This window comes from Capricornis sumatraensis, chromosome 2, assembly GCF_032405125.1.
Source record: "Capricornis sumatraensis isolate serow.1 chromosome 2, serow.2, whole genome shotgun sequence".
NCBI classification, from domain to species: domain Eukaryota; kingdom Metazoa; phylum Chordata; class Mammalia; order Artiodactyla; family Bovidae; genus Capricornis; species Capricornis sumatraensis.
The window spans coordinates 102,464,219-102,484,533 of record NC_091070.1 but is presented as its reverse complement, the minus strand read 5'-3'; the positions used below and the strand labels follow the sequence as shown (position 1 = coordinate 102,484,533).

General features: G+C 43.2%; 1 protein-coding gene across 2 annotated transcripts in view; it reads left to right on the top strand.

The window, feature by feature from the left end:
* MPZL1 (myelin protein zero like 1) overlaps positions 1-20,315 on the top strand; it is a 93,622-nt gene that overhangs the window by 53,280 nt on the left and 20,027 nt on the right. For both annotated transcript variants that reach the window (XM_068965059.1, XM_068965058.1), the window contains exon 2: positions 14,390-14,556. In XM_068965059.1, the coding sequence (XP_068821160.1) occupies positions 14,390-14,556 (167 nt within the window). The remainder of the gene's footprint in view (positions 1-14,389; positions 14,557-20,315) is intronic.

The window sequence follows — 20,315 nt, the reverse complement described above, 5'->3', positions numbered from 1 at the left end:
ACGTACGTACACTAATATATATTTTACAGGTCAACGTGCTTCTGCCTACATTCAGTTAAATGTCAGGCAAGGCTTGGCTCATCTGCTTCAGGCAGAGTCTTTTTTATTATAGTATAGTAAGTAGACTCCAACATCTCATTGGTGTGTTGGATGGTGGTTACAAGTTTAGAATCACCTGTGTGTATGTTAGTTGCTCAGTCATGTCTGACTCTTTGTGACCCTATGGACTGTAGCCCACCAAGCCCCTCTGTCCATGGAATTATCCAGGCAAGTGTACTGAAGTGGGTTGTCATTTTCTTCTCCAGGGGGTCTTCCTAACCATGGGTTGAACCTGGGTCTCCTGCATTGCAGGCAGCTTCTTTACCATCTGAGCCGCAGCCACCAGGGAAGCCCCTGAGGGCATTTTAAAATGGTGATGCCTAGGCCACAAATGTGCTAATTAAATCAAAATCCCTCGGAGTAGGGGCAGGACATAGGCATCAGTATTTTTTAAATAGACTTTATTTTTCTCAGAAGAATTGAGAGGATGTATAGCCATACACTGGGCTTCCCAGGTGGTGCAATGGTAAATAATCCGCCTGCCAGGGCAGGAGACGTGGGTTTGATCCCTGAGTTGGCAAGATCCCTGGAGTAGGAAATGACAGCCCACTCCAGTATTCTTGCCTGGAAAATGCCATGGACAGAGGAGCCTGGCAAGCAACAAGACGTGGGGTCGCAAAGAGTCAGACACAACTGAGCACACAGCCATGTACCCATATTCCTTCTGCTTTCCGCACATGCGTAGCCTTCCTCGCTATCAGCATCCCCACCAGGGTGGTTCATTTATTACGATGGGTGAACCTGCATCGATACATCATAATTAGTCAAAGTCCATCATTTACACGCTTGGTATTCTACACTCTTGATATTGACATATAGCCATCAGTACAGTATCATACAGAGTTGTTTCAGTAGACATCACTATTTTTCAAAGCTCTCTAGGTGATTTCAAAATATAACCAAGGTTGGGAACCATTGTGTTGTATTCTACTTCTAGGACTTATTTATTATAGTAAGTTTTGAATACTTCTTGTCTGTCTTGTATATGAAAACTACCCCTATCTTCATTGTGTATGGGGTTCACTGTAAAATTTTTGTTTGAATAATATTAGGACTTTGTTAATCAAGATTGCCAGGAGAAATATCAATAACCTCAGACATGCAGATGACACCACCCTTATGGCAAAAAGTGAAGAAGAACTAACGAGACTCTTGATGAAAGTGAGAGGAGAGTGAAAAAGTTGGCTTAAAGCTCAACATTCAGAAAACGAAGATCATGGCATCCGGTCCCATCACTTCATGGGAAATAGATGGGGAAACAGTGGAAACAGTGCCAGACTTTATTTTTGGGGGCTCCAAAATCACTGCAGATTGTGACTGCAGCCATGAAATTAAAAGACGCTTACTCCTTGGAAGAAAAGTTATGACCAACCTAGATAGCACATTCAAAAGCAGAGACATGACTTTGCCAACCAAGGTCTGTCTAGTCAAGGCTATGGTTTTTCCTGTGGTCATGTATGGATGTGAGAGTTGGACTGTGAAGAAAGCTGAGCACCGAAGAATTGATGCTTTTGACCTGTGGTGTTGGAGAAGACTCTTGAGAGTCCCTTGGACTGCAAGGAGATCCAACCAGTCCATTCTAAAGGAGATCAGCCCTGGGTATCCTTTGGAAGGAATGATGCTGAAGCTGAAACTCCAGTACTTCGGCCACCTGATGCGAAGAGTTGACTCATTGGAAAAGACTCTGATGCTGGGAGGGATTGGTGGCAGGCAGAAAAGGGGACGACAGAGGATGAGATAGTTGGATGGCATCACCGACTCGATGGATGTAAGTTTGAGTGAACTCCGGGAGTTGGTGATGGACAGGGAGGCCTGGCGTGCTGCAGTTCATGGGGTCACAAAGAGTTGGACACGACTGAGCGACTGAACTGAACTGAACTAAACTGAAAGGTTGATAAATAGCGTAGTGAACAGAGCTAGGCTTTGGATTGGACTGTTCCATGATTGCTGAATAAGTCACTTGGGCAAATTTTTTGCTTCTCTGAGCTTCCGTCCAACAGATAATACTCAACAGTGATGCTGGAAAATAAATCTACCATAGTTTGATAATATTTAACCCATAGTAAGCACTTAAGTGGTGGTTTGCTATTGCTTTTTTTCTCTTTGTCCTATTTTGGAGACAAAGAGTATCCTTGCAATCAACTATAGGCCAATACTTTACCATCTTTTGTTTCGCTGTTCTTAAATATTTTGTATTAGCCTTTTCTGGCTTAGATTACATTTTGGATCAAATATCTTCTAATATACTGGAGGCCTTCTAATAATATAAATTTGAGTTTGGAAATATAGATTTACAGTACAGTGGCCTTTTGCTTGGTCTTTTACCTTTTCAGCACTTGGGAAATACAAAGCATGTGAGAGTGTTATTCTGTTATCCATGGATATGCCTCCGGAGTTTACAACATGTTTTTTATGCTGAGCATTTAGTCCACTATACTCTGTCAGAAGTAAAACGATCTGATTTCTTCCCCAAAGTGTGTTATTTTCATTTGCTTGCTAAAAACTGAGAAATGTTTTGACAATTTTGGACAAATGTTTGGACACAGATGATACGATTCAGGTTGTGGCGTTTGTGTTGACTGCTTGATTGGAGACTTTGGACTTTGGTGGAAACTGCTCTGTCTCTAAGCCATTCTGGGTACATCCCCTCAGCCAGGCCTGGTGCCTCTGCCACTGTACTATAGATGTTTGTTCATTTGTCTCCACGCGACTGTCCGTCCACTAAGGGCAGAAGCCAAGTCCCAGCATGGTTTGTAAGAATAATGGTTGATTGAAAGAAGGAAAGCCGTAGCAAGAAAGATGAACAGTGCATACATAGAGGAGGGCAAGCAAGAAATGGCAGCGCTTTAAGGAGTCAAGTGATTAGTGCAATGACTGGTCTGATTCAGGACCTTTTGAATCTCTCAGTTGAGAAACAGAAAGGTCTTTGTTGGTGCAGAAAGGTTAAGGGTAGAGATGTTGCCAGTTCGCCAATCAATCGTGAGTGGAAGGAATCAACTCTGAAAGGAATCTGGTAATCCTGTGTGTTAGTAATAGTGCATAAGTTGTTTTTTTTTTTTTTTAACTTTATTTTACTTTACAATACTGTATTGGTTTTGCCATACATTGACATGAATCCGCCACGGGTGTACATGAGTTCCCAAACATGAACCCCTGCATAACTTTTTTTTTTAATTGAACATTTCAAAAGATGAGTTGCCTTTGGGATTTTCTTATCTAAATAGGAAGGTGACTCTTGGAGGAAAGCTGTCTATCTAAGCTTCCTCTAAGATGATGTCAGCCTCCAAACTTGACCCTGAGGCATGTCTGCAGTTTTGTGTTGGGCATTATGCTGAAGCCATTGTTTGTGAAGCGAGTGTAATTTTTTATGGCTGAGCTCAGATGAGTCGAGTTTGGTCCCTTTGATTCATTTCTTTCATTCATTCATTTTCCCCCTCACCATTCCGACAGACAGTCGAGCACAGTGACGGGCGGGCATGGTTTGGTAAACAAAGGGGGACCAGCCCCTGGGGGGCAGCTGGCCCCTCCTGTGGAGGGTGAGGGGTGCCTTGATGGGAAAGGCGGGATGTAAAGGGGCACAGGGTGAGAGGCCTGTGGGGCAGACATGGGGAGGAAGTCACTTTTGTTTAGATTGTGGCCTGAAGTATAACTTCATGTTCCTGACAAATAGCTTAATTTATTAATACTTATGGCTCCTTGAATAGAGTATATTTTTGCAGCCTTTCCTTTCTTTGTGCCACCAAGCTGAGGCAGACCCAGAACAGCCGTGATGCATGGCAGAAGGCTGCCCCCGTTGGCCGCAGACTGGCCTCTGACTTGGCACCGGGCTTGTTTCTGCCGACACACACGGTCTGTTGACTTCCCTTCATCCACCCTGGGAGTCACAGCCACACTGGGAGAGCAGCGTGAGCTGGATGCTTTCACTGGCGCATTTGCGAGTTAAATAAGTAATCTCTTAATACCTACTGGTATCTTCCTCTCTCTCTTTAAAGTTTTTATTATGAGAAATAAAATATATACAAAAGAAAGAGTGTGTGTGCGTGTGCGCACGCGCATGTGTGCATGCACGTGGATACCCTTTTCAGAGTGCACGTTACAAACAAGCTCCCACGGGGACTTGGTCCAGTGGTTGAGAGCGTCCACTACAGGGGACATGGCTTCACTCCCTGGGTAAGGACCTCATATCCCACATGCCCTGCACAGACCGTGTGGCCCAAACCAACCCCAGCTCCCATGCCCTCACTGCCTAGCCTCAGAAATTAAACACAACCAACAGTGTGTGCTGCACACATCCTGCCCTGGCCACCCTCTTACAGTCAGGACCACTAGCCTGAAGTTTGTGTTCAGTGTTCTCTCTCGTCCCCCTCTTTTACTGTGTTTTAATAGCTCATATTTACGCTTGTGCTAGGATATATTACAATATCAGACTGTCAGTGTGGACCAACAGCAAATAAGAAATAAGCCAGAAAGCTGTTAGATTGCCTGATTGTACTCTTTTAAAGAGGAAAATATACTGGCAACCTCAAAGTGCTTTAAAAAAAAAATGTCAAAACAAAAGCCTTTCAATTTCAGGGTTTGTTAAAAGGATAAGGTTTTTACAAACCAGGGTACTACCCATGGACCCAGCATTAACATGACAAGGAATTGCTTCAACAATAACAGGGAAAACATTGTTATTTTAAACCAGGCCATTAGTTCATAGTAATGCTGCTGCTGCTGCTGCTAAGTCGCTTCAGTCGTGTCCGACTCTGTGCGACCCCATAGACGGCAGCCCACCAGGCTCCCCAGTCCCTGGGATTCTCCAGGCAAGAACACTCCAGTGCATTTAAAATGATTTTGTGGTATCAGAGTTTACTGGTGTTAAAGGGCATGTTGACATGTTAGGTGGGAGACATGATTGACATTGTATTGATCATTTGAAACAGATCAGGAATAGCTCTTTGGGCAAACATTCTTGAATTTGCTTTTCTTCTTTGTGGTTGTGATGGATGTTGTTTGTATCCTGTATTTGTGCCCCCCTTTCCCCCCTAAGCTGCTCAGGTTTGCATCCAAAATGGAAGAATATCAAGTTTTGGGTGTCGTATTTGACTACTGTAGAAATGACCCTTAGCAAGTTGATTGCACAACTAAGTGATTATTTGGCAAATGACTTTGCAGGTGTTTTCAGTTTGAAAATGTATTTTGAAGATCGTCATCGCTCCCCTGCTGAGTGATACTTTGGGGCAGCATAGCTTGTTGAGAGGGCTTCCCTGGTGGCTCCGTGGTAACGAATCTGCCTGCAGTGCAGGAGACCTCGGTTCAGTCCCTGGGTTGGGAAGATCCTCTGGAGGAGGGAATGGCAACCAACTCCAGTATTCTTGCCTGGAGAATTTCGTGGACAGAGGAGCCTGGCGGGCACGACTGAAGTGACCAAGCAGCAGCAGCAGTTTATTTAGAAATTTATTTCCTAGAGCACGTCAGAACAGCTCTGGTTTCCATTCTGAAGCTGATCTGTAAGTTAATATGTAACTCAGAATACAAAGTTGGCCAGTTGTAAAAACATGTGCATATTACTTCATCTTTTTATTTCATTTCTATGTTTTTATTCTTGAGGCAGTTGGTTTTCCCAGGAGTCAGCAGGAAACCTTTCCCCCTATCAATGAGTTTTTAAACCACAGTTTTAATACTTTTCACAGTGGTTTTTGCCACTATTCCATAATCGTAAATCTGAGGCCTAAAAATACCTGTGATACCTATGTAATGTCTTACTCAGACTGGGAGTCCGGTCTACAGTGACGTGGGATGACGTGGATTAGAACAATAGTTTCTCTACATCTCAGTGTTCTTTATATTTGCATTCTTTAGCCATTTTAACTAGCCCCTTAAAACTCTCTTCTATGAATAATTTTACTATATACTTCCATAATACTCCTAGTCACTTTAAAAAAAAAAAAAAAGGCTGGACAAAGCAAACTATTTCCAATTGTTTAGGAATCCAGTGAATTCATCCCTGGCTTGGGCTACATGGAATGTAGTCTGAGAAGGCGATCTGTTTTCCCTTCTCTTTCCCCACACAGGAGAAACTTTGTAACGGGTTCATCACAGCTGATCAGAAACTGCTATAAGCACTTTGGGATTCTTTGATGTGCATGTAACCACACGCAGTGTAAATCCCTGCTGAAACTTCTCCCTGAGATCAGCTCTGCAGAGTACCTTACTCCTAGCATTTCTCTAGTTTTCATGCATCACAACTTCCTGTCTCCCCATTCGTACTGTTCTCTGTCCTGGGGGCCAGGTGATGGAGTGACTGCTCAGCATGTTTAGGGGAAAGTGCAGGAGATGAGACCAAGTCTGAGAGGTGGTTGGGACTAGCTTACCCTGGGCTCTATCAGGCACTGTGAGTGCTCAGACCTGATCCTGGCTGATGTGGGGAATCCTTGGAGCATTTTGTGTAGAGTGATAAGATCAGGGAGGCCAAGAGCTCTCTGACCCTGTGTGTATTGGCTGCAGTTAAGTGGCTGAGGGTGGAAGAGAGAACCAGCTTAGGAAGTCACAGAAATAACCCAAGTGAAACATGATGGTGGAATGGACCAAGATGGTAGCACTGGAAGAGCATGCAGAGATCCATTTCTAGATATATTTTTAGTAGAGACACATATTTTGTGATGGTTTAGAGGTAAATTGTGAGAAAGAAAGGTGTCCAGAGTCTTAAGCTTAGCCACTAGAAGGCTGGAGTTGTCACTTACTAAAGTGGAGGGCAGATTGGGAGGTGGGAATCATCTTTACATTGTTAAATTTAAGATGCCAGATAGATTCAAGTGACATTGTTGGGTAAACACTTGCGTATGAATGTGTGTGTGTGTGTGTGTGTGTGTACAGGAGTCATCGGCACTTAGGAGATATTTAAAGCCCTGAAACTAGATGAGGTCACCAAGAGAATGACTGGATAAGAGGTCAGAGGGGTGAGGGACTTGGCCTGGTGGTCCAGTGGTTAAGAATCCACCTTTCAGAGCAGGGGACACAGGGTCGACCCCTGGACGGAACTACAAATCCAGATGTCACAGGGCAGCTAAGCCCATGTGCTGCACCTCCTGAGCTCGTGTGCTCCTAGCCTGAGCTCCACCGTAACAGAAGCCCCCTTGTGCTGCAACAAAGACCCAGTGCAGCCAAAATTTAAAAAAAAATTTTAAGAGTTCAGAAGGATGATCTGGGGCCGTCTAGCACATAGAGGTCAGGAGACTAGAAAAGAGCTGATGAGAGAATCAAAAGAGATGAGATACTGATACCAAATTGGGGGGAAAAAATTGTTCCAAGGAGGGAGTGATCAATTGTATCTAATGTAGTTCAGTCAGTACGATGAGATTTGAGAATTAGCTGTCAATTTAGCCACGTGGAAGTCATTGGATTTCTTAACAAGAACCGTTTTAGTGGAGTGCTGGGCATGAAAGCCTGAACAGGGTTTATTCAAGAGAAAATGGGAGGAGGAAGACTGGGCACAGTGACTGGACAATTATTTTAAGATTTGTAGATTAGAGGAGGGCAAAGAGATCTTACCTGGGGGGCAATGCAGGGTCAAGATTTTTTTCCGCTAAAGTATATAGTATATATAGAATAATAAATGCTATATAAATGTATATAGTTCTATGGCTGATGACAGTAACTCAGTAGAGAATGAAAAATTCAGGAGAAAAAGCGAGAGTTGCTAGATCAGTGTCTCTAGGTGACTGAGAGAAGATGAGACCCAGTGCACAGTGGAGAGGGGCACACACATTTCCTGCAGAGGAAAGACAGGCCACAAATGCAGGTGGAGGGTAGGATATGGTTGGGGACACGGAGAAGTTCTCTTCCGATTCTGTTTTCTCACGGAAACAGGCAGCATGGTCATTAGCTGAGCAGAAGCAGAGGGGGAGTCCACAGTTGAGGTTGAAGAGAAGGCATAAAGTAGTCATTTAGGAAAGCGGATCCTTGACGGAGAGGGGCATGTGGGAGGATTGCTCAGCACCATTAAGGGTCCTGTTTGACGTTAGTGGTCATGGATTTAAGGGGAAGCCCAGTCAGTGGGAGTGTGTGCTTTTCTCCATCTGTGATCGGCTGCCCTGGTAGAGATGCAGATTGGATAAGACTGTGAAAGGGTTGCAGGACTGATGGGGTCTGGGTTTTAATGTGGCTGAAGGATTCAATAAAATCAGGGTTTTGGAAGAAATGTTCTGGAAAGATCAGAGGTGGTCAGTCAGAGGGCAGAGAGCCTGAAAGAAGATTGTGGAGGGGGCACAGGTATTGATGATAGGATCTGGGGCAGCAGTTCTCAACCAGGAGCAACTTACCCCTGAATAGGAGTTGTGGTTGTCTGAAGACATTGTTGGAAGGGGAGAAGATACTTCAGACACCTGGTAGAGGTCAGGGATGCTGCTAAACATCCACGCACAGGAGAGCCTCCACAACAAAGACTAGTCTGGCCTGACTGTCAGGAGTGCCATGGCGGAGAAGCCCCATCTAGACTGTGATTATGGGAATTAGTAGCTGGGATAAGCCTGAGAACAAGATTATTGGAAAAAAGAAGGTAAAGAGACCAGGGTTTTGAAAGTTTCTTCCTATGACTGATGGAATCTCCAAGAATTACAAAAGGAGTTGAGAGAAAGAGTCAGGGATAAGAGGAGGTTAACCAGCTAGGTATGAAGTTATTTTATTTTTCTGCGACTAGCTGACTGGCTGGAGTTGGAATTGATTTTCCTGGCTCAAAAAACTACATGTCCAAATTAGCCAGAGTGATGATATGTTGTTGTTTTTAAAAGTCACTTGTTTTTTAACCAGTTTTGACATAATTGTCTATCTTAAATATATTGTCTAAAAACCCATTTAGGGATTTGGTTGGTCTTTTGGTCAAAATTACATGACTGTAAACTTGGGCACTTGGCCTAGTTCCATCTTTAAATACCTTCTCAGGGTAACAGTTCTTGCAACTAGACCTTGTAGCAGGGATCTTGTTTGAGAAAATCGTTGAGAAACTTAATTTATTGATTTTAAAGACTGTGACTTTCCTTGCAGTGCTCCTCACAGTGGAGAAAACTAGTCAAAATCACACAGAGTAAATAAGGGTCACAAACCAGTGCTGCTTCCTGGAATAAGTCACATTGTCCAGTCTTGTGCTTTGTCCTTCATTCTGAGCTCAAGTGCCCTGGGGCTGCTTTTCTGCCTACCCACAATAGCGCGGGGTGTCTTTTGTTTGCTTCTTGCTTAAAAGAAGGTCTTGTTTTGAGGTTTGGACCACGAATAATAATCTGCTGTTCTCTATAATAATAATCCACCCTCTTTAGCAGAAAAAAAATCTACTTGATTCAGTGTGGCTATCAGTTTATTTAGAAGAATGGCCAAAAGTGCCCATTGTGTCCTGAGAATAAACATTTGGAAGATAGTTGGAGAGAATGGGGGAGTGCCATTGCTCTCCTTGGCCTGGAATCATAAAGACCTCAGGGAGAAAAAATTCTGAAAATGACCATCAGTCCCGTGTGACAATGCCCTTCCTTATTCTACTCATCTGTTACATTCTGAGAATAATTGAAACACTGTAGATAGGGATTCTCTCCCAAATATTTCTTTAAAAAATATCTTATTTTGAAAATGGGTGTTTTTAATCTTTTCTGTATTAACTCTGTTTCCACTTTTAGGCCAAATTAGTTTCTTTCTAATCTTCATTTAGGCCATGAAAGAGTTTCTTTTGGAGTGAAGATTATTTTATCTTAGCAACAGTCCTTAATAATTCTTGCAGTTGCCTCTGATTGTAGATCTTGAAATGATAGACATTTTAATTACTATTTTCCGGGCTTAGGCTAATTGAAAAATTCAGTGAGGAGAGGAATATGTGACCCAGTGTGGTTAGTTATTTCTTGAGTACACATGTTATTTGACACACTGAAATTCAATGGTAGGTAAGATTTCATTAATGAACACAAGATATGTTACGCTTTCTTTCCCCTTAAATACAGGAAAAGAGTGTGTTAAATAATGAATATGGCTTTAAAATAAAGTGATCTCTTACTTAGAACAGTTTAAATTGGTTTAAATATGGAAGATGAGAAAAGATCAACCTGATATAAATTGAAATGTAGGAGGTGAATATAAGAACCGTTTAAAGAGTTAAAAATATGGCCTCCACATCATTAAAAACAGAGCATCAGAGAAGCATGATGAGATGTCCTTCAGTAGATGTACTGATAAACTGAAGTACAAAGGATATTGTTCAGCAATGAAATGAAGTGGTCTGTCATGCCATGAAATGATATGAAGGAAGCTTAAATGAGGGAAGCCAATCTGAAAAGGCTACATTAACTATATGATTCCAGCTATAGAATATTCTGGAAGTTAGTGATACACTAATGCAAATTGTACAATGTCACGAACCTCTGTCCATAGTTTATCAGGCTATCTATCAGATCTAGTCCCTTAAATCTATTTCTCACTTCCACTGTATAATCATAAGGGATTTGATTTAGGTCATACCTGAATGGTCTAGTGGTTTCCCTACTTTCTTCAATTTAAGTCTGAATTTGGTAATAAGGAGTTCATGATCTGAGCCACAGTCAGCTCCCAGTCTTGTTTTTGCTAACTACATAGAGCTTCTCCATCTTTGGCTGCAAAGAATATAATCAATCTGATTTTGGTGTTCACCATCTGGTGATGTCCATGTGTAGAGTCTTCTCTTGTGTTGTTGGAAGAGGGTGTTTGCTATGACCAGTGTGTTCTCTTGGCAAAACTCTATTAGCCTTTGCCCTGCTTCATTTTGTATTCCAAGGCCAAATTTGCCTGTTACTCCAGGTGTTTCTTGACTTCCTACTTTTGCATTCCAGTCCCCTATAATGAAAAGGACATCTTTTTTGAGTGTTAGTTCTAAAAGGTCTTGTAGGTCTTCATAGAACTGTTCCACTTCAGCTTCTTCAGCGTTATTGGTTGGGGCATAGACTTGGATTACCGTGATACTGAATGGTTTACCTTGGAAACGAACAGAGATCATTCTGTCTTTTTTGAGACTGCATCCAAGTACTGCATTTCAGACTCTTTTGTTGACCATGATGGCTACTCCATTTCTTCTAAGGGATTCCTGCCCACAGTAGTAGATATAATGGTCATCTGAGTTAAATTCACCCATTCCAGTCCATTTTAGTTCCCTGATTCCTAGGATGTTGATGTTCACTCTTGTCATCTCCTGTTTGACAGCTTCCAATTTGTCTTGATTCATGGACCTGACATTCCAGGTTCCTATGCAATATTGCTCTTGACAGCATCGGACCTTGCTTCTATCACCAGTCACATCCACAGCTGGGTATTGTTTTTGCTTTGGCTCCATCCCTTCATTCTTTCTGGAGTTATTTCTCCACTGATCTCCAGTAGCATATCGGGCACCTACTGACCAGGGGAGTTCCTCTTTCAGTATCCTATCATTTTGCGTTTTCATACTGTTCATGGGGTTCTCAAGGCAAGAATACTGAAGTGGCTTGCCATTCCCTTCTCCAGTGGACCACATTCTGTCAGACCTCGCCACCATGCCCACCCATCTTGGGTGGCCCCACAGGGCATGGCTTAGTTTCATTGAGTTAGACAAGGCTGTGGTCCTAGTGTGATTAGATTGACTAGTTTCCTGTAAGTATGGTTTCAGTGTGTCTGCCCTCTTGTAACACCTACCGTCTTACTTGGGTTTCTCTTACCTTGGACGTGGGGTATCTCTTCACGGCTGCTCCAGCAAAGCACAGCCACTGCTCCTTACCTTGGACGAGGGGTATCTCCTCACCGCCCCCTCTCCTGACCTTGAACGTGGAATAGCTCCTTTAGGCCCTCCAGTGCCCACGCAGCCATTACTCCTTGGACTGGGGTCGCTCCTCCTGGCCTCGGGCGAGGGGCAGCGGCTTGCCTCAGGTGGGGATAGCTCCTCTAGGCTGCCGCCCCTGACATGGACGGAGGTTTGTGACATTGTGCAGGAGACAGGGATCAAGACCATCCCCATGGAAAAGAAATGCAAAAAAGCAAAATGGCTGTCTGGGGAGGCCTTACAAATAGCTGTGAAAAGAAGAGAAGCAAAAAGCAAAGGAGAAAAGGAAAGATATAAGCATCTGAATGCAGAGTTCCAAAGAATAACAAGAAGAGATAAGAAAGCCTTCCTCAGCGATCAATGCAAAGAAATAGAGGAAAACAACAGAATGGGAAAGACTAGAGATCTCTTCAAGAAAATTAGAGACACCAAGGGAACATTTCATGCAAAGATGGGCTCAATAAAGGACAGAAATGGTATGGACCTAACAGAAGCAGAAGATATTAAGAGGTGGCAAGAATACACAGAAGAACTACACAAAAAAGATCTTCATGACCCAGATAATCATGATGGTGTGATCACTCACCTAGAGCCAGACATCCTGGAATGTGAAGTCAAGTGGGCCTTAGAAAGCATCACTATGAACAAAGCTAGTGGAGATGATGGAATTCCACTTGAGCTATTTCAAATCCTGAAAGATGATGCTGTGAAAGTGCTGTACTCAATATGCCAGCAAATTTGGAAAACTCAGCAGTGGCCACAGGACTGGAAAAGGTCAGTTTTCATTCCAGTCCCAAAGAAAGGCAATGCCAAAGAATGCTCAAACTACCACACAATTGCACTCATCTCACATGCTAGTAAAGGAATGCTCAAAATTCTCCAAGCCAGGCTTCAGCAATACGTGAACCGTGAACTCCCTGATGTTTAAGCTGGTTTTAGAAAAGGCAGAGGAACCAGAGATTAAATTGCCAACATCCGCTGGATCATGGAAAAAGCAAGAGAGTTCCAGAGAAACATCTATTTCTGCTTTATTGACTATGCCAAAGCCTTTGACTGTGTGGATCACAATTAACTGTGGAAAATTCTGAAAGTGATGGGAATACCAGGCCACCTGTTGTGCCTCTTGAGAAATCTGTATGCAGGTCAGGAAGCAACAGTTAGAACGGGACATGGAACAACAGACTGGTTCCAAATAGGAAAAGGAGTACGTCAAGGCTCTATATTGTCACCCTGTTTATTTAACTTCTATGCAGAGTACATCATGAGAAACGCTGGACTGGAAGAAGCACAAGCTGAAATCAAGATTGCCGGGAGAAATCTCAATAACCTCAGGTATGCAGATGACACCACCCTTATGGCAGAAAGTGAAGAGGAACTCAAAAGCCTCTTGATGAAAGTGAAAGAGGAGAGTGAAAAAGTTGGCTTAAAGCTCAGCATTCAGGAAACAAAGATCATGGCATCTGGTCCCATCACTTCATGGGAAATAGATGGGGAAACAGTGGAAACAGTGTCAGACTTTACTTTTGGGGGCTCCAAAATCACTGCAGATGGTGACTGCAGCCATGAAATTAAAAGATGCTTACTCCTTGGAAGAAAAGTTATGACCAACCTAGATAGCATATTGAAAAGCGAAGGCATGACTTTGCCAACAAAGGTCCGTCTAGTCAAGGCTATGGGTTTTCCTGTGGTCATGTTTGGATGTGAGAGTTGGACTATGAAGAAAGCTGAGCACCAAAGAATTGATGCTTTTGACCTGTGGTGTTGGAGAAGACTCTTGAGAGTCCCCTGGACTGCAAGGAGATCCAACCAGTCCATTCTGAAGGAGATCAGCCCTGGAATTTCTTTGGAGGGAATGATGCTGAAGCTGAAACTCCAGTACTTTGGCCACCTCATGCAAAGAGCTGACTCATTGGAAAAGACTCTGATGCTGGGAGGGATTGGGGGCAGGAGGAGAAGGGGACAACAGAAGATGAGATGGCTGGATGGCATCACTGACACGATGGACGTGAGTCTGAGTGAACTCTGGGAGTTGATGATGGACAGGGAGGCCTGGCGTGCTGCAATTGATGGGATCGCAGAGTCGGACACGACTGAGCGACTGAACTGAACTGAACTGAATGCAAAGTGTTAACAATGGAGAAAATTGGAACTTGGGGAAAGCAAGAGGGAATATATGGGAACTCCCTTTTTTTTTTTGCCTGAAGCTCAGAGTCTTAACCTCTGGACCGCCATGGAGGTCCCAGGAACTACCTACTTTTCTGCAAACCTCAAACTGCTCTGAAAATTAAAGTCTGTTAATTCAAGGAAAACATACATATTAGGTAGAACTGAACTAGTAAAAATGTCTTCTTACTAAAAAACAGAAATCCCAAACTCTAATATACAGTGTTGGTGGGTTACTGTATACAGTTTGTAATGTTCTTTTGTTTTTCCTTTGTCCTCAGATAAATATGCACAGTGGTATTCATGCTAAACCCTACTCCTAACGTGTCCTTATTCCTCTCTCTACAGTGACATATGGTGTATCGGCCTTGGAGGTGTATACACCAAAAGAAATCTTCGTGCCAAATGGGACACAAGGGAAGCTGCCGTGCAAGTTCAAGTCTACTAACTCGACTGGCACGCTGACCTCAGTCTCCTGGAGTTTCCAGCCAGAGGGGAGCGACACCACAGTGTCGGTAGGAACGCTTATTTCATCTCTACGGGTCCTCTCTCGTGGTGTTCTTTTTATTTCTTTAATTCAAGGATAATGAAAGGATATTATGGATATGTAAAGGATATATATATTATCCTCTCATTAAAGGATAATTAGAGGATATTATGATTTTTTTTCCATACATCAACATGAATCTGAATTAGTTATACATTTGGCCCCTTCCTCTTGAAACCCCCACCTCCCTCCCCTTCCCAGCCCATTAGGTTGTCATGGAGCACTGGTTTTGGGTTCCCTGCATCATACAGCAAATTCCCAGGGGCTATCTACTTTACTTATGGTAATGTATATGATTGAGTGCTGTTCTCTCAAATCATCCCGCTCTCTCCTTCCCCCACTGTCCCAAAGTCTGTTCTTTAGGTTTGTGTCTCCTTTGCTGCTCTGCATATAGGATCGTCAGTACCATCTTTTTAGATTCCATATATATGTGTTAATATACAATATTTGTCTTTCTGACTTACTTCACTCTGTATAATAAATAGGCTCTAGGTTCATCCACCTCATTAGAACGGACTCAAATGCCTTCTTTCTTATAGCTGAGTAATATTCCTTTATGTATATGTCCCACAGTTTCCTTATCCATTCATCTCTCAGTGGACATCTAGGTTGCTTCCATGTCCTAGCTGTTTAAATAGTGCTGCATGAACACTGCGGTGCATGTATCTTTTTCAGTTCTGGTTTCCTCAGGGCATACACCCAGTAGTGGGACCGCTGTGTTATATGGTGGTTTTATTCCTAGTTTTTACGGAATCTCCATGCTGTTTTCCACAGTGGCTGTATCAGTTTGCATTCCCACCAGCAGTGTAAGAGGATTCCCTTTTATCCATATCCTCTCCAGCATTTATTGTTTGTAGACTTTTTGGCGATGGCCTCATGAGATTCTTTACTTCTCTAGTGTGATTAATGATGATTCTTCTGATTGGGCACTTGCAAAATAAGTCAGTGACGCTTCAAGGCCCTTTTCTTGCCTCAGACTCTCCAGGAAAAAAAATAAGTTCAGCATCTCTTAGATGCAACTTTTTATTGATATTGTTACCAATATTAATATCTCTATCATCTATCTACTGGGTTGGGATATATGCCTGATTTCCAAATCTTCGCGTGGACTTGTGTCCCTCAGGATTTATAAAAAGGGAGACCCTTGGGTGCTGTGCCTTAGAAGGAAGGAAAGATGAGGTAAAGTCAGAGATTATTACGTATTTAGTTAACTTCCTCATAGGGTCCAGTTAGGTATAATTCTTGGTAAAACAGAGTCCCAGAGTGAGTGAGAGCAGGAACCCATACAAATATAACATGGGAAAACAGAGTCAGAGGCATTCTGTTGCTTCCCATAAACATGTTATTAATGTGGAACATGTATCCTATAGATGCAAAATTAAACACACAGATTTACCCAGCAGAGTTCAAAGAATTGTTTAAATTTGTAATAACTTCGCACTGATATCTTTTGCCAGACGAGAAGTGAGGGATATAATCTAGAGAAAGTAGAGCATCATCAGGAAGACACCTAGACGCTCTTTCCTTTGAAGAGCACTTCTGCTTATGCTCAAAACATCCTTGCCATGTGCGTGATGCATGCTTACATACCCTCAGCCTTAATATTAAGAGCATGCTGGGAACTTTCCCAGTGGTCCACTGGTTAAGAATCTGCCTTCCGATGCAGGGGATGAGGGTTGGGGCCCTGGCTGAGGACCTACGATCCTACATGCCTCGGGACAGCTAAACCTGCACGCTGCAGCTACATGTGCCACACGTACTTGGCACCACAGAGAGTCCATGCGCCACAACAAAGACCCAGTGCAGCCAGAAAAATAAGAGAAGGGGCTGTATTTCTGGTTAATGCTACATTTTAGCTAATCAATTTATACCTACATATCAATCTGATCATAGTTAGTTCCAGAATGTTCAATTACTGAAATAGGATGCTTTAACCCCTAGAGGTTGGTGCACAGTTAATAAGATGAGTAGGATGCTCCTCATTTTTATGGATTTTCAAGAGAAGTAAAATCAAGCCCAAAATACCAAAGGTGGCTTTTCTGGTCCATGGAGTTAGGATCCCTGTGTCTAAAACTGAGCTCAAGGTTTCTACCCAATGTTCCCATCTCTGCTAGTTGTATTTGGGTATTTATTTTCTTCTAGGGACCTGATTTTTTTTGTTTGTTTTAATCTTGTGTTTTGTTGGTGGGGTTTTTGTCCTTCCCTCCCCGATCCGTAGCTTCTTCCCTTCCCACACTCAACCAAGAAATAAGGACGTGTGCTGAATCTTCCTACTTTTTATCTGGCATCTAGATTTCTGTTAACCTTCCTGCTTCTCTGCTCTCCATTACCTGCTAAAAACTCTGCCAGGGCTGGTATCCCTCCACTTCATATCATCCATCTTTCACGCCACCCCTGCAGTCCACCAGGTGCCTCGTCTTAAAACACTTCTTTCACCTCATCACTGCCCTCTTCAGAATCCTCATGTTTCCCACTGCAAACAGTTCTTGTCTGGAATTCAAAACTCCGCACAACTGAGTTCCAGCCCCACTTCTGTTCTCCTATGTGATCTCCTTCAGTCTAGTGTTTTTCCACTTCTTAGCTCTTACCATTTAAGTTCTGCCCCATCTTCACATTCTGATCCCTCTAAATACCTCTTTTGACCTTTTAGCTAGTTTTTTTTTTTTTTGGCCATGCCACAAGGCATTTGGGATCTTAGTTCCCTGACCAGGGATTAAAACTGTGCTCTCTGCACTGGAAGCGTTGAGTCTTAACCACTGGACCCCCAGGGAAGTCCTCCCTTTTTAGCTGTTCTTAAAACTCCCTGCCCACATTATCTTGGCCACTCCTGTGAAAGAGTGTGCCTTACTAGAACAGTTTTACTCTTCATTATCTTGAATGGAAGCATTTTAAGGGTAGAGACCTATCTTACACTTTTGATGTCCCTCAGGATGTTATCCGGAGAAGGCAATGGCACCCCACTCCAGTACTCTTGCCTGGAAAATCCCATGGATGGAGGAGCCTGGTAGGCTGCAGTCCATGGGGTCGCGAAGAGTCAGACACGACTGAGCGACTTCACTTTCACTTTTCACTTTCATGCATTGGAGAAGGAAATGGCAACCCACTCCAGTGTTCTTGCCTGGAGAATCCCAGGGATGGGGGAGCCTGGTGGGCTGCCGTCTATGGGGTTGCACAGAGTCGGACACGACTGAAGCGACTTAGCAGCAGCAGCAGGATGTTATCAGTGGCTTTTACTTGATAAATGTTGGTTGATAAGGAGATCTGATTTCCCTGGTGGCTCAGTTGGTTAAGAGTCTGCCTGCAATGCAGGACACCTGGGTTCGATCCCTGGGTTGAGAAGATCCCCTGGAGAAGGAAATGGCAACCCACTCCAGTATTCTTGTCTGGAGAATTACATGGACAGAGGAGCCTGGTGGGCTACAATCCATGGGGTCACAAAGAGTCAGATATGGCTGAGTGACTGACTTTCACTTTCAAGGAGATCTAATCTCTTTTTTGTATGAGTTTATTGTATTTTATTTTATTTTTACCATTTTGTTACTCTTTCTTAGTGGTTTGACCAAATCATTATCAATCGCGCAGTTCAGCAAACATACACAGTTCCAGTGATACGCCAAGTGCAGAGAGCGCAGAGACAAATACAGTTTCAGAGGCATCAGGTGTAACGAGGGAGGGGTTGCAGAGACCCAGCAGCGGGAAAAGGTGTAGTATAGGTTTTCATTACTGTTTCAGAAATACAGGGCAGGGAATGTCTGTAGATGAGGTAGAGAGGAAGGCAGAGACCAGATGATAGAAAGACTTGCTTGCTAAGCTGAGAGCTTATGGTTTATTTCCTGGTAAAGAAGAGAGGGTGAAGGGCTTGGGCCAGGCAAGATATGATCAGACATGAGAGGCATTAAAATAATAGAAATAGCTTAAGCTTTGAAATCAGAGCTGGCTTTGAATTCTGTCTCTTAAGACCTGTGACCTTGAGTAAGTCACTAAAGTTCTGAGCCTCACTTTCCTCACTTGCAAAATGTCTGGCAGGTGAATCTTACCTTGTAGAGTGGTTATGAGTGTCAGAATGTTATTTTTCATGGTATTTCACATTTCTGTCCATCTTGCAAGCAGAGGCCTTGGCTGCCTTTCTTGTACAGTGACTAGTCTTAGCAGGCTGAGAGGGTTTCTCCTTCTGGAGCAGAAGATAGGCTTGCTTACTGTCTACGATAGTAATATGCCTCTCTCTGGGGCAAAGGTCAGATGGGCTTACTGCTCATTATAAAAGACTGGGGTTTTCCAAGCTTGGGGCTCCTCAGCTGTGATGCAGAGCCTCTGTGTGCACAGCATCCACCCTAGTCCCTCCATGCTGTCCTTGTGGACTTTGAGGGGCAGGGGCCACAGATAAAAGCATGTGGCTGGCTGTTTGTAAGTAATAGGGTTCTTTGTGTCCAAGTCTTCTAACAGAAGAACAAAGACTTCCTGTGAGTCTTGTGTTTCTGCCAGCATCTGTGAACCTATGGCTGAGTTGCAGAGAGTGTAAAATCTCACACCCTGCATAGTTCCTGATAAGCATTAGTTTATTTTAAACACAGGGTATATATTTGATAAATTTTTTTTTTCCAGTAATCATTTAAGCATTATGGAGGATGGATTAGAGGAACTTGAGACCAGTTAAAAGGTCATATAGTCCAAGATAATGAGGACATAAAATCAGGTAGTATTGGTGGGAATCAAATAGAAGAGAGAAACTTAGGAGATAGAATTGACAGGTTTGGGAGACTAACTGAATGGGAAGAAAGATGAATCAATGATAATTCCAAAATGTATGGTTTGGGAGACTGGCATGCTGCCATCGGTCAAGATGTCGCAGGTAGAAGCAGATTGTAGGAGAAGGTGGCAACGGGAGGGTGGGGACAGCTAAGCCAGAGTAAGCAGGTGGTTGGATTAGGAGTCTAGAGCTCCAGAGAGTACTATGGATGAGAGAGAGATTAAGAAGTTAACAAAATGTAGATGGCCATTAAATCGTAGGAATGGATGAGATTTCAGCTTCTCTAAAAGATTCTGAAAATGTTGTGTTTGGATTGCTAGTACAGCTCAGTGGTTGACTAATGCTGATTGCCACCCCCAACCCTACAATGTCCCCATCGGTGAATAAGAACAAAGACATCAGGCCCCCAGCAGAGCCGTGTAGATTGGAGCCACATATGAAAATAGATCCCCACCCTCCAGGCCTGGCCTTATTTTCAGGGGACTGGGTTTGAGAAAGTTACTTTGAGAAATGAGTTCCTTTGCTGAAAGCAGGTCTGCAGGGAGAATGAGACTGCAAAGACAAAGGGCTGAAGGCTGAGCCTGCAAAGGCGGATGAGACTGTTTTGGGTTGTCTGGGCTGTGTTCCTTTCACATATCCATGACTTTTCTGTAGGAAACAAATAAGTAAAATGGGGTAACCCACAGACTAACTGATCTGTGATATTTCGGCTTCTTTTTCTTGCTGCCTTCGTGTATCTTAATGGTAAGCTTTGTGAATTAAGGATGAAACTTTTGGATTCACTGGGCTCAATCATGGTGTCCGTCAGAGCGTTGGTTTGAAGAATCAGGTGGTCCTGACTTTGAATCTACCACCTGTTAATCATTGTGACCTTGAGCAAATGGCTTCTTTGAGTCTCAATCTCCTTCTTTATAAAAATATGGCTGGTAATTGCTATATCACAGGAATATTGAGAGGATTAGAGATAGTGTACAAGTTCA